This window comes from Numida meleagris, chromosome 17 (assembly GCF_002078875.1).
Source record: "Numida meleagris isolate 19003 breed g44 Domestic line chromosome 17, NumMel1.0, whole genome shotgun sequence".
Classification (NCBI taxonomy): domain Eukaryota; kingdom Metazoa; phylum Chordata; class Aves; order Galliformes; family Numididae; genus Numida; species Numida meleagris.
In genome coordinates, this window is record NC_034425.1 from 7744710 (window position 1) to 7757485 (window position 12776).

The 12776-nt window shown below is 37.6% G+C and overlaps 1 protein-coding gene across 15 annotated transcripts in view; it reads left to right on the forward strand.

Moving 5' to 3' along the window:
• PECAM1 (platelet and endothelial cell adhesion molecule 1) overlaps positions 1–12776 on the forward strand; it is a 39008-nt gene that overhangs the window by 9639 nt on the left and 16593 nt on the right. For 4 of the 15 annotated variants that reach the window (XM_021414751.1, XM_021414752.1, XM_021414753.1 and 1 more), the window contains exons 1-13: positions 128–385; positions 524–550; positions 2302–2595; positions 3214–3513; positions 3604–3873; positions 4247–4507; positions 5440–5724; positions 7938–8219; positions 8637–8744; positions 9607–9634; positions 10079–10149; positions 10821–10877; positions 12266–12334. In XM_021414751.1, the coding sequence (XP_021270426.1) occupies positions 352–385; positions 524–550; positions 2302–2595; positions 3214–3513; positions 3604–3873; positions 4247–4507; positions 5440–5724; positions 7938–8219; positions 8637–8744; positions 9607–9634; positions 10079–10149; positions 10821–10877; positions 12266–12334 (2086 nt within the window). In that variant the 5' untranslated portion in view covers positions 128–351. Of the gene's footprint in view, positions 1–126; positions 386–523; positions 551–2301; positions 2596–3213; positions 3514–3603; positions 3874–4246; positions 4508–5439; positions 5725–7937; positions 8220–8636; positions 8745–9606; positions 9635–10078; positions 10150–10820; positions 10878–12265; positions 12335–12776 lie in introns of those variants that run through there. The other 11 variants (XM_021414755.1, XM_021414757.1, XM_021414759.1 and 8 more) reach the window with 5 other exon arrangements.

A 12776-nucleotide genomic window follows, 5' to 3' on the forward strand; every position in this document is an offset into this window, starting at 1 on the left:
ACTGGAACTTCTTGTGGGTTTTTTTTTTTTTTTAATACACCTTAAGAAATTAAACAAAGCAAATGCATTTGGTAGCGCCCTCAGGAAAAGTCCAGTCACTTCCTGAGCAGTAATCTGCCTGTGCGCAGCAGATAGATTCTCATTGTTTGCCATTTCCAGTAATGGGAACGATCACTTGACCTGGCCAGTTTCTGCTGAAGATTTGCAAAAGCTTACAATTTTTAATGGCAAATTTTTGTCTGTTTCCATAAAACAAAATAAAACCAATCTGGTTTGGCCATCTGGTGGGGTCACCTCGGATGATGAATATTGCTTTATTTTGGATCTAAGTGTCTGCTCTTCAGGAACGAGATGTATCTTGCTCTTCTGGCGATTTTCTTGCAGTGTAAGTTTGATAACTATGTGGATGTGTACCTGTTCTTCTGGCTTGTTTGCGGTTTTGTTGTTGTGATTTGTTACAGTTTCCTGTTGCTGTCTTTCAATCTGTAAACTAAAAATAACATTTCTTTTCACTATTTTCCAGGTTCAGAAATTTCCACTCAGGAAAGAGGTAGGTAATTATAATTTTATCATATACATATTTAAAAGAAGTAATTTAACTAATTTCTCAGTTGTTAATGTGCACACATTTTGTTTGTCTGGTTTGCTGAATTACAGCTGTACAAAATTTGCCCATGTAAAAGAAGATAGCACTTGGTGGTGCTTCTTAGCAAAGTGTTTAAAAGAGATATGGGCTGCTCATGTTTTAATAAATATGTCGAAACTTTTCCTAGAGCAATTTGTTTGACCAAGGCATAGAAGAGAATTAATTACTTGCATTTTTATTGTTTTTTTTTTTTGTTTTTGTTTTTTTTTTTGGTTTCTTTCATTCCTGCAAGGAAGGAGATGGGATTACAAAAAAATAGAATATGAATTATGGTCACTCTCTTTTGCTCTTTTTCTTGCAAAATATTCCATGAGCATATCTGAGCTGAGTACAGAACATATGTTCTGAAAGAAATGCATTTACTTGTTCTGTTATCGTCTTGCTAGCTCCCAGCACGTACCCTCTGCATCCTTCCTTTTCCCCCATCACTACAGAGAAATGTTTGCTCCTGGTTGTCATGTAGTCCATTCCTGTGCAAATGATGCTTTGGTTTTATACCCCCAAATTCTCCCTAGTAGTTTATAAATACCTGGTAACTGGGCATAGAAAGGGACTTCTTTAGATGCAGGAAGTAGTTAATTTCTAATGCAAATCATGGACGAAGTAGACATATCCAAAGAAGTAAGTTCTAAGGGAAGGGAAAATAAATTAACTCTAAATTCTTTGTCCATATTTGCTAATCTAGCTGTGTGAATAAAAATATTAATTATATTATGATTGTAATAACTGTAAGATTTTGTTGTGATGTAGTTTCTTAAGCTACTTAGCTACTGTGGATTTTTTTGGGAGGGGGAGTTGTTATCGTCATTCTATTTTGTTGTTAGTTTGTTTGCAGTCAAAATATTCAGTGTATTTTTTTTCAAAGACTGACAAGTTTAAATTCTACATTAAATGGAGACATTACTTCTGCCTATGATTCTGTATTGAGATTACTTAATGAGTATGATTGTTAAGGACAGCCCACAGTGTCAAGTTAGGCACATACATGTTTGCATGCAGAATTTGAACCCAAATATCTTCTACTATGCTCCAGTTATCCTAAACTGGAGGTTTAAGATTATCCCAAGTCTGTGCAGTAAATGTTTAAAACGGAATTTGCTGAATAATGTAATCCTAACCTTACTTTCAGATTAAAAAATACTGGAATAAATCCAAGGATTCCTGTTATATGCTTAGAGATGGATTGGCTTGGGGTTTCATACAACTCTGAGATGGCTTACGCTGTATTTTTTCATTTATTCAAACAAATATACATGCAGAATTTTGATCAGATCTCCTTGCAATTGGAGTTGGAGACGACAAACCATAAGAAATAAGGAAAACCAAGAAATAGCTGCAAACCTATGCCAGTATCCTCAGTGTCTTTTAAGGAATTTAGCAGGTCTGGGCAAATCATTAATTCTTTCAGTTCCGCAAGGAAAAGACGATGATGACCACTCTGTACTGTGACAGTAGAGGCTTCATGTACGTCTGTGCAGTGGAAGATTATGCTGCTACCATTGTCAACATCTGTAGACCTGATTACAAAAATTATAACACATACTGCTGGGATACGCTGAATTAATTTTACTAATTAAAATGTAGCAGCTTGAGATGACAGTATTATGTTGGATGATTCAAAAATAACTATAACTCTTTTTATTTTCTCCATCAAGTTTTTACCCTCAATGCAGTTCAAATCAAGGCTCAGCCATCTGCAAAAGTGAAGAATGGAGCTCCTATGTCAATTATATGCAGTGCTGATATTAGCAAAAGTACCAATTTCAACTTGGAGTATAATATTACAATTTTTAAGGATGGCAAGCTTGTATTCATGAGTGTATCAGACAAAGGAGATGCACGATATGAAGTACCTGTGGCTAGATCTTCACATACAGGAGACTACCAATGTATTGTGGAAGCAGGTGGAAAGACAAAATACAGCAATTCCTTACATGTCTGGGTAGCAGGTGAGTATTCCTTCAAACATGGCAGTTTTCTGAGGTACAAAATGTTAACAACCTCCCCCAGGGTAAATAATAATAGTGCTAAATAGGATGTATTGCAAAGTACTGTTTATCTGTAGATGTCACGGTGCTTTACAAGAGTTTTGTACTAAGTCCTCATGTTAAGGCACATAAACGAAGTTCCTATCCCAAGGTTTCCTGGTAGATCAATGGTCAGGAATGGAATCCATGCCTCCAGAATCACCATCCCGTGCTCTGCCTCCTAGACTAGAAACAGTGTTATTTGTGAATGCTTGTGCACACAGATCATAAATACAATGACAGGGGAGACTAGCTTACTGGGACAGCTGGAAATAGAGATTCTCACCTTGTGAGAAGCTGGTATCAAATGGGGGCTATATTTATAGACAGTGTTATATCCATCTTGTTTCTTAATCTTTTATGCAAACAGGGACCACCAGTGTTCACAGGTGCCCAGCATTTAAAAAAATCCCAAACCTAGTTCTTTCAAACCGTTTTTTTTTCTGCCTGCTAACATAAATCGCTACCGTAGTCATCAAAGAGAGTGTTTGATTTAGGGTTATGCATCAATCTACTTCTTGCCTTGTTTTCTGCTCTAAGGAATGACCAAGCCAATTCTGATTGTTGAGAAAAAAGAAGTTTTCGAGGGCGAAGTCGTGAAATTACGCTGTGAGCTGCCAGAAGAAGTGCCTCCATTACATTTCATTTTCCGGAAGATGAAGATGAATTCAACACCTAAAGAAAAACATACACATGAACTACAGAGGAATTTTTCTGTTGTAGAATTTCCAGTTGATGAAGGGGATAATATTTTGCAATTTGAATGTTTGGGTAAGAGAACTGTAAAATTTGAATTTGAAACCTCAGAACCCAGCAACAGAACACTTATAACAGTCAAGGGTAAGTTTCTTAGCTTTTCTTTTTAAATTTCTTTGCTTGCCATAATTAAAAAGTTGGATTGTGATTTTATGTATTCATATTCTCTTGCAGAACCATTTATAAAGCCAACTCTGAGCATCAAGCCCTCAAGTAACATTACAGAAGGAAAAGAAATACAATTTGAATGCTCGACTGTAGTAGCCAAAATGCGTAAGATTGAAATCATACTTCTGAGGAATAAAACAATACTGAGCAGTGTTCGACATCGGACAGTTTTGAAATATTCTAAAGTAGCTACTCTAGAGGACAGCGGTGAATACCTCTGTAAGGTGGATGAAGGGAAAGCATCTAAAACCACCACACGGAATCTTGTTGTGACAGGTAACTCCTCTGTTCATCTTAGATATTACTCCGTGGAACAATATTTAAATTTGGTAGATCTGCAAAGGTAATGTCCAGATTCAAAAGTAAATTTTCTCTAATTGAAAGTTTATTTAGATTTGGGCTTCTGATTTTTGCCTGCCACTAATAATTTCGAATAACACATAGGAGATGTGGACTCCAGGTAATTGCTACGCTTCTGTTTTCCTTGAGAGTACCATTATATTACAATAACATGATGTTTTGTTTTGTTTTGTTTTTTTTCCCCTGATCGTAAACTTCCACTTTATCCTTCATCCTGTGTATTTTGGGATAGGCAGTCATGTTCTTTTATGCTCAGTTTGAATGAATTGATTCTCTTCTTAATTTTCAGAGTTATTCCCCAAGCCAATATTGGTTGCTTCTGTGAATAAGCTGGATGAAAATAAAGAACTAACATTGAATTGCAGCATTAAAGATTTTCAAAACGCTAGCTTCTCTATTTTACGGAAAAATTCAAATGGAGACGTCTTGTTGAAAAATTCTAGGAACTTAACAATGAGAGCTAATGTGAATGATTCTGGATCGTATATCTGTAAAGCCAAAGTAAACAGAATAGTCAAGGAGAGCAAACCTGTAACGATACGTGTTTATGGTGAGTTGATACAAAGGCTCAGAGCCCAGTGCTGGGGGAAGAAAATCACTCATAAACTTATTTATAAGCTCATCTTTTACAAATCAGTTTCTAATTGATGAACTAAGAGAGTGTTTATCAGTTTTTGAATATTCGTGTGCCCACAAATGTGGGCATTCAAATGTGCTTGCATTCTTTACCTGTAGAGGGGTTTGACCTTTGGTGATCTAGTCAAGTCAGACTTTTCCAGGGCGGGCCCTAGGAGATGGGATTAACGTGTCTTCCCTTTTGTCCTGTTCTCTTGATTCTGGTAGATGCCAAGCAAAATCTCATTCATTACCATTTCCAGGAGCTGGGAATAGTCTACAAACCTTTCACTCACCAGTTTGATCTCAGATCTCTGAGATCAAACTCTGTCAGCATCTACCTTGATTTCCCTACCCAGCCGTCCAGGCAGAAAGCCAAGAGCTGGAGGTCATCTGGGTGGCTGTACTCCAGAAAAAGCTTTTTCTGAAACTCCAACCCCCTGACCAGCACACAAATAAACACTGTAGTTTCCTTCTCCCTCATGGAACAAGTACAGTCGCTTCTCAAATCCGTAAAGGGGGATTAATTGGGTTGTGACTCACTGTACTGCAGAGAGTTCCACTATTAGGTGGTGCTGCAACGTCTGTCTCCTGTGATGCATGTGATGTTACTTTATTTCCAGATTCTTTTGCTTTACAGACTTGCTCCTTAGCAGAGAGCTAGCTGTGAAGTTTGAATGATCCATAGCTGCTTTACTGACTGCATAGGTTGTGCATGGAAAAAAATTTGCTAAGTATTGTCTATTTGTCTATTTTATAGAAAATAATAACAGAATCGCAGAAGTGTAGGGATTGGAAGGGACCTGTGTAGATCTGACCTTATGCAATGTAATTGGCAATATTCTTTTTCTTTCCTTCCCATTTTAGCTCCAGTCTCCATGCCAAGTATTTCTGTTTTCAGTGGTTTACCAGAAGTGGTGCTGGGGAGGCCTCTAAAGTTAACCTGTTGCTTAATGATGGGAACACCACCAATAACATTCACATTCTACAAAGGAAATAAAGTTGAGAAAGAAATAGTAACTAATAACACATGTGCTGTTTTCTTGGATGAAGATATTAGACAAAATGATAAAGAACAGTACAAATGTGGTGCTAGAAATAATCACTCCAGTGGCATGAAAACTAGCAAGATTCTCAACATCACAGTAATAGGTAAGTCTGCTCAATTTTTCTTGTCTAATGCCATCTTTTGATTCTTGAAGCTCTTTGAAGCAGCGTATTATAGACTAAGCAAAATAGATGCAAAATGTTTATAAATCTTTGTTCAACTGAATTAAAACTAGTTGGGGATCTGTATCACAGGCTACTTGTCACTAATATAAAAATCCTGGTGGTACTCGGAATTGATTTAACTACAGATGAGTTTACTTTAAATAAATGAATAAATCCGACTTGAAATCTTATTATACAGCTAGCCTTATTGGTAAAGCATAAAGGATTTATTAATCTTGAGCGTTCAAAACTCAGAAGTGCAAAAGATGTTTCAGTAAAATTGATGATTAAAAATTTCAGGACCAGATCCATTTTTTTTCATGGTTAATTTTCATAGGACTGGATTAATTGTATACGTAACGGATTATTTCTCTGAATTTACTCACTAAAATAAGCTTGCTAGCTAGATTCCCGGTAAGAAGTATACATCTGCCCTTTGAATAATCCATCTAAATACTTCTGTTATTCATTGCAGTTTTCAGAGGCGCTGAGCATATTCAGCACCAGAAGCTGCAGTTGCTTAATAGGTCTGAAAGTCAGTGTGTAATTATGCCATATCTGCAAATAGGAGGTACACTGTATGAGCAAAGACTGATCTACCAATGAGTTACCTTTGTGCTCAGCAAACAGTGACTTCACTGGCTTACAACCATTAAGAGTGAGAGGGCAGAGCTGCACTGCTGAATGGGGCAGTGGGATATTTGAAATATGAGAAAGAAAAAAAATAGATTTGAAAAAACCCACATCGGAATCACTAAATAACCTCAACCATTCTTTAACGAAGGATGGGGAAATTCAAGTATCGAACATGGGAAAACCTGTAGGAGTTGCTACAGGCAAAACAGGCTGCATTCCAAAGCACAGAATTCCTCTTGCCGTGGGGGTAGTTGGTAACTGAAGCTTTAGAAAGAAGATTAATTGGAAGTTTAAGGAAGAAAACATGAGTCCTAAGATATGCTGCGAGTCTTAACAGTACTCCGAGAAGGGGGATGTTGGTGGAAAAGCTGTTATTTGCACGAGTGCTGCTGGCAGATATGAAGAGAAACTTTATGCAAAAAACACTTCTGTAGTAGGCTACAGGAGACTGATACAATAACTCTTAAAGCACAAGTGTGTGTTTTTTTCCCTATCATTATGAGGGTAGAGTGTCTTGTTTTAGTAGAACTTTAACCATTATCCTCTTTCTATACATTTGCTTGGTGCTGTCAGAGCAGATGGGAGTAAGATTTCACATGATAGTTCCTGATTCAGATCCTAGTGATATAAATAAGTTTTTGGTTTTGTGCTGTAGCTGTAATCCAAACTGTGTTGGTTTTAAGAGGAAAAACTGGTGGTTAACAGGTGGATTCTGTCTGAGTTTCTGAAGAAATGTGAGTTTTGACACTGACATATATACAACTAGAACAGATGCATCCAGAACTATTGCGTTTCTTCTGTGTTGGTTGACTACTGTGTGGTTGAAGGGCATGCTCTCTGTTCTCTGGGCCTCTAATAAAATCTCCAATTCCAGTATTTACATTTGCTTAGTCTAAAGAGCTGGGAGTGCACCTCACGTTCATCAAAACTGCTAGGATATGCTTTGCTAACACTAGAGAGAAGCTTTAAATATAAAATGGCAAAGAGATTTGTCCAGTAAGATTTAAATTCTAAAGATGTTTTTGAAGAACTTGATCCATTATCTGCCAGCGTTCACTATTGTATACTAAAAGTTATGAGAAATATATAACACTGTTAGTATAAAACAGCATAATTTGACATAACTATGAAAGCATAACTACATAAATGGAGCTATAATTCTTTACAGCACCAAGCTGCTGTGTAATTTCTGAGAATTAAATCATTTCTAGTTTGGGGCCCAATGGGAACCTGGAGTTTAAGAAGAAAGGCTTGATTGACTTCTGCGGGAATGGATGTAGTTTCCTCCTGTGCCTGCTTTGTTCCTTTATGATGGCCTCTCTACTTCTGACTGTGTAAAAATATTTACTAGAGGATGAGGTCTGGCAGAGATATTTCCAAAAGATTAATACTGTGCTTTCAGTCTGTTTAGCTAAGTAAAATGACATTAATGTAAGTATATCTACAGTACAATATTTTATCATCAAAGTTATTTCTGATAGCACTGATATTTGTTTCATTTGTGCCTTCCTTCCTAGTACCGATCAGGAACACCAGCTTGGGCAGCATTCCCTATGGAGAAGTGGAAGATGGCAGTGAGACCGTTTTTCTCTGCTCTGTGAAAGAAGGATCTTGGCCAATCCTCTTCAAGATTTTTAGAAAAACCGATCGCGAAGTTCTTTTATTTGAAAAAAGTGAAAATGCAGACAGAGTCATGTGGCGCAAGGAAGACATGAGCAGGCAGGACACGGGGACGTATTACTGCGTTGCTTCTAATCGGGCCAATATGACAGCGAAAAGCCATCCAATAGCCATCAACGGTAAGTTCTCTTTTGTGATAAGCTCTGCACTCTGTCCTCCTGGCGGGCAAGGCTTGCATTATCTGAAAAGTTACTAAGTATATGGATGTTACAAAGTATTGCTGTCTTTGTTGATCCACCATTGATAGAAGTTAAGCAGAAGGGCCATTTATAAACAGAGGTTGTCTACCTACATCCAAAAGTTTAACAAAAGCCAAAGGAGTCATATGCAAGCTAAAATCAACCTGCTGTTGTAGACTTGTTTGCCACAAGAGAAAGGCTCACTTGTGATCTTTGCATGCACTTCTCCTTAAAGATCTTCACTAGTGCATTAGAAGGACAATTCATAGTAAAATGAGAGCTCTCTTTAGTGCAGAAGTTGGTAATGATGACCAATCACTGTACCCATTCTCTTCAACATGTCTGTCTTATTTCCAGTCATCTTAGCATCTTGGCAGAAAGGAGTCATTACTGCATTTGTCCTAATACCTATCGCAGGAGTGGTGATTCTCGCTGTGTGGTGGTTTTGGTGTAAGAAGAAAAATGGTAATAAATGATTCCCTTCTATTTCTTTGTTGATTGCTGTATGGCAGCTAAAACACTGCCTCTGTTTCAGGAGCAAAGGACCTATAGGGATGAGGCTTCAGGAGATGACTAAATGTGGTTTTAAAAACTAAAAATTCACTTTAAAACGCAAATTAAGCCTCAGGTGTACTGAAATTTTCCAGGTATTTTAGGCAGAACATCTCACTGAAGGTGCTGGAAAAGCACTAGTGGAGCAAACATTTCTGGGATCGACCAGAATCTCACAGTTCTGATGGAGTTCCAGACCTGGAATTCAGACTCTTGCGGTGTAAAAGCAAATGGGCACTGTAGTGCTTTTTGCTCCATTATAGAGCTATGACAATTTGATTCGGGCTCCCAGCTCTGGGATAGATGACATACTTCTCTAGTCCTCATAAGGCAAAGTTAAGATGATTAGATTTCTTTTCCCCATACATGAATATAAATTCATGTGGGCATTTGTCTTTTATTGTTAAGATTTTCTTTCAGATCTTGTTCTTTCAGAAAGTAATGTTGTTTAAATGAACATGATATGATATGAGATACTCCTCAAAATATTTAGGGAAAAATGGACTATCTGGATGTCCCAAACAGCTTAAATTGGCCAGGCTGAAATGCTGGATTTGAGATCTGAGCTTCTCTGCAGAAGAGACATTTAAGTGAGCTGTGTTATAAACAGGATGTAGGACGCTAGGTAATTCATTCTGTGATAGCCAAGAGAAGTTACTCTGACTTCAGCAGATAATCACTATGTTTTTATTTTGATTTTTATTTTAAAATTCTTTTACTTGTGTAATGTATTAATAGATGCTCTTATGCTTTTTTTTTTTTTTTTTTTGTCAAGCTAAAGGACCATCCATGGAGATGTCTCGGTAAGATAGCTTGCTTTTTGGTAATGGTGTAGTATTTCTGTTTTAAAGGCTGGAGTTCTTCCACCATATGTATATGGCATATTACAGCACACACCTGCAAACAATAGATGGTTGTGCTTCGTGTACCACCTGGTAACACAACAACAGGATGAGGAAATCGTCTAGAAATAGAAAAAGGCCATCTAGGGGACCTACATTTGAATGCATTTAGATATGGAATTTAAAATGTTGAAGTCTTAAAGAAGAGTAATGCAAGGGTGTCCGATTTTGACATTAAAGTTTGCTTCTGCTTTTCTTAAAGACAGAAGCAAATTTTCCATTAGTTTCAGTGGTTAAGAAAGTGTGGTAGTCAGCATAGACAACTACTAATCTTCACATATCATCATGTTGTTTTTATTGACTGTTTTGGATAATGACATCAGCTTTTATTTGTTTGCTTTTCAGATCTCCCTTGGCTACAAATTCAACAAGTGAAAAACTGTCAAGACAGCACAATGATGGAGACTACTATTCTGGTAGGATATTTTGTTGTAAGACTATGAGTAAATAGGCCTAAATAAATATTTATTTAAAGTTTTGGACTTGCATGGCTGTGGTTTGGACAGGGCACTGTTTTCTGAGGATCCAGAAGATTATCAATAATACTCTGCTAAGTGTCTGCTATCATTCTGTCTTTGCATGGCTTTTTATGAGCATACCTTATACAAAGACTGGTTTACAGATCTGCTCAGACACATCTACCACAACTACTACAGATGGAAAACCACAGTAAAAGAGAATTATTTTCTCTTTTTGACAAGTATTATGCAGCTGCAAGAAAATGAGTTCAGTGAGGAAATTTGAGTTGTAGAGTGTGGTTCTATAGTCTGACCACAGTGTAGCAACGTTACTTTGTCATTACTGATCACTTTCCAGGATCTCAGTGCGCTTTACAGAGATAGGTGGACATGTTGTTCAGAGCACCTGCTATGAGGAAAGTTAGCCCTTGAGATTTTTCAGCTGATCATTTAAAAAGCCGTACTCTTCCCACCTGTGTTACATGACTGTCTTTTACATGTGAATCTAAAAGTAGAATTTCTCATATGTAAATAAACATAATAACAAGAGGAATTGCAATTGTGCAACTCATTCGTTTGATTGGATGTAACAAATATTTGTCAGCTCAAATTTTGCTTGAATATTTTAGGATCAGGTTACATTGAAGATGGTGAAAATCATATGAAATCAACAGATGAAAATAAAGGTAATTTCATATTTAAAGAATAGATTTCAAAATTATTTAATGATTGAAATTTGTTGTGCTTCTTTATGGCAGCAGCTGGGATTTATAAGTCTAGTCTCTCCTTTTTCTCTCTGTTAGTGGAGAAGACTCTTTTCTTTGCCAAACATAATTGTTTTTCCTTATGCACACAATGACAATGACCAGCTAGGCTATTGCAGCTCTCTCTACCAGATGTAGAAGCCTTTTATTCATATGCTTCTAAAAATAACACTATCTATTCTGTATTTGTGTGGCATACAGCTTTTCCTTCATCAAACAGGAGAAAGGAGCTTGTGGTAAATGTGTGAAACTTAGCCCATTGTAGCTTGAGTAAGTGAAACTAGAGCTAGAGACACTCACATGCAAAAAAACCACAGACACCTGAAATGTAGGAACATAAGGCTGCATTGATCCACCATTGCTGTTGTCATGTCATTCAAACTTTCCTTCCTAAACATTTTTGTTTGTTTGTTTGGCTTTTTTCCCCTTCTTCTATCACCATGCTATTGGAAGGCTCTAAAATTTTACTGTTCTAATTTTTTGATTCCAAAAAATCTACAATTCTATATGACGCCAGTCTGGATTATTGCAATGAGCCTTTCCAACTTTTGCAGAAATCCAGTAGAAATCCATCTATGCCTTGAGGAAAAGAGAGCAGAGAAAAACAGTTGTCTCTTGTCTCTTTGATATCCAGCAAGCCAGTACTGCTCAAGCAGTGCACTTAGTAAATCAGCTGTCTAATCATTGTCAGACTTTTTGTAGGCACTGTGGCAGAGGAGCATTTTGAGGAGGTAGATGTCTGTAGAGAGCTTCAAGAGTGGCACAAGTGAAAATTCTGACATTGCTTATTGGTAAGGCAGAAACTGAGAGTATTGAGAGGTGACGAGGGAAGCCATGAAGGACTTCAGGAACTCTTTTAAACGTGAGGAAAATGGAGAATAGGAAGTATCACACCAGAGCAGCCATGAAAAAGGAAGAAATCATAATGGCAGGGAGAGAAACAGAAGAGAGAGGATATCTAGCTGCAGCAGGAATAGGAGAAAATCTCAGACAATTTCCTGCTCCATTTGTGTCGTGCTGCTTTTGAAAGTGTTAAGTGGAAAGAAGGAGGCTGGGCACAATTCTTATATCACAGTTTCAGAAATCTAGTTTGATTTGGTCTACTGTTTCTCAGATAGAAATTAACCTTAGGAATGAATAAGACTTGAATTTTTTTACACTCACATCTGCCATAAATAGGGCCTGATCCTGCACCTATCAAAGTCAGTGAGGACATGTCCATTAATTTCAGCGGCAGCAGGATCAGGCCCACAGCTCGAGTGAAGCATGCAGTGCTACAAAGAAACATCTTCTTGATATTTTTGGGGCAGGACCTGACCTTGAGAGTGCTGAGGTGGAATACACTGAAGTTGAAGTGTCAACGCTTGATCCTCATAGAGGTAAATAAGCTGTCTGGCCTCTACTGTTATGTTTTGGGAGTAACTCTGTGTGTTGCTACTCCCTGACACTGGTCTGACATTGACATCTGTAAAAGTAAGAGCAGGTTGTGTTTTGTCTGCATGACAGCTTTGTGCCAGTAGTGTTCCTTAATCTAAATGGTGCTGTGACAGCCATGCTCTTGTTCATTGCAACCCTTCTTCCTCAAGGATTCTCTCATTCAGTTGCCCATCCCATTCACATGAGATCCGTGCAGAACTGGGCTCTCAGATGGAGCTGTGGCTCTGAGCACAATGCAGCCTACTGTGAGTCTTCATCTTAAAGAGTCCAAAATGTATTGAAAGCCATTTGAGTTTAGCTACAGGATAGGTTAATGAAGAGAATAGAAATCTGAAGAATTGCTTCTGTTTATAAAGGAACTGGTGGAAGAGTACAAGCTGCAAT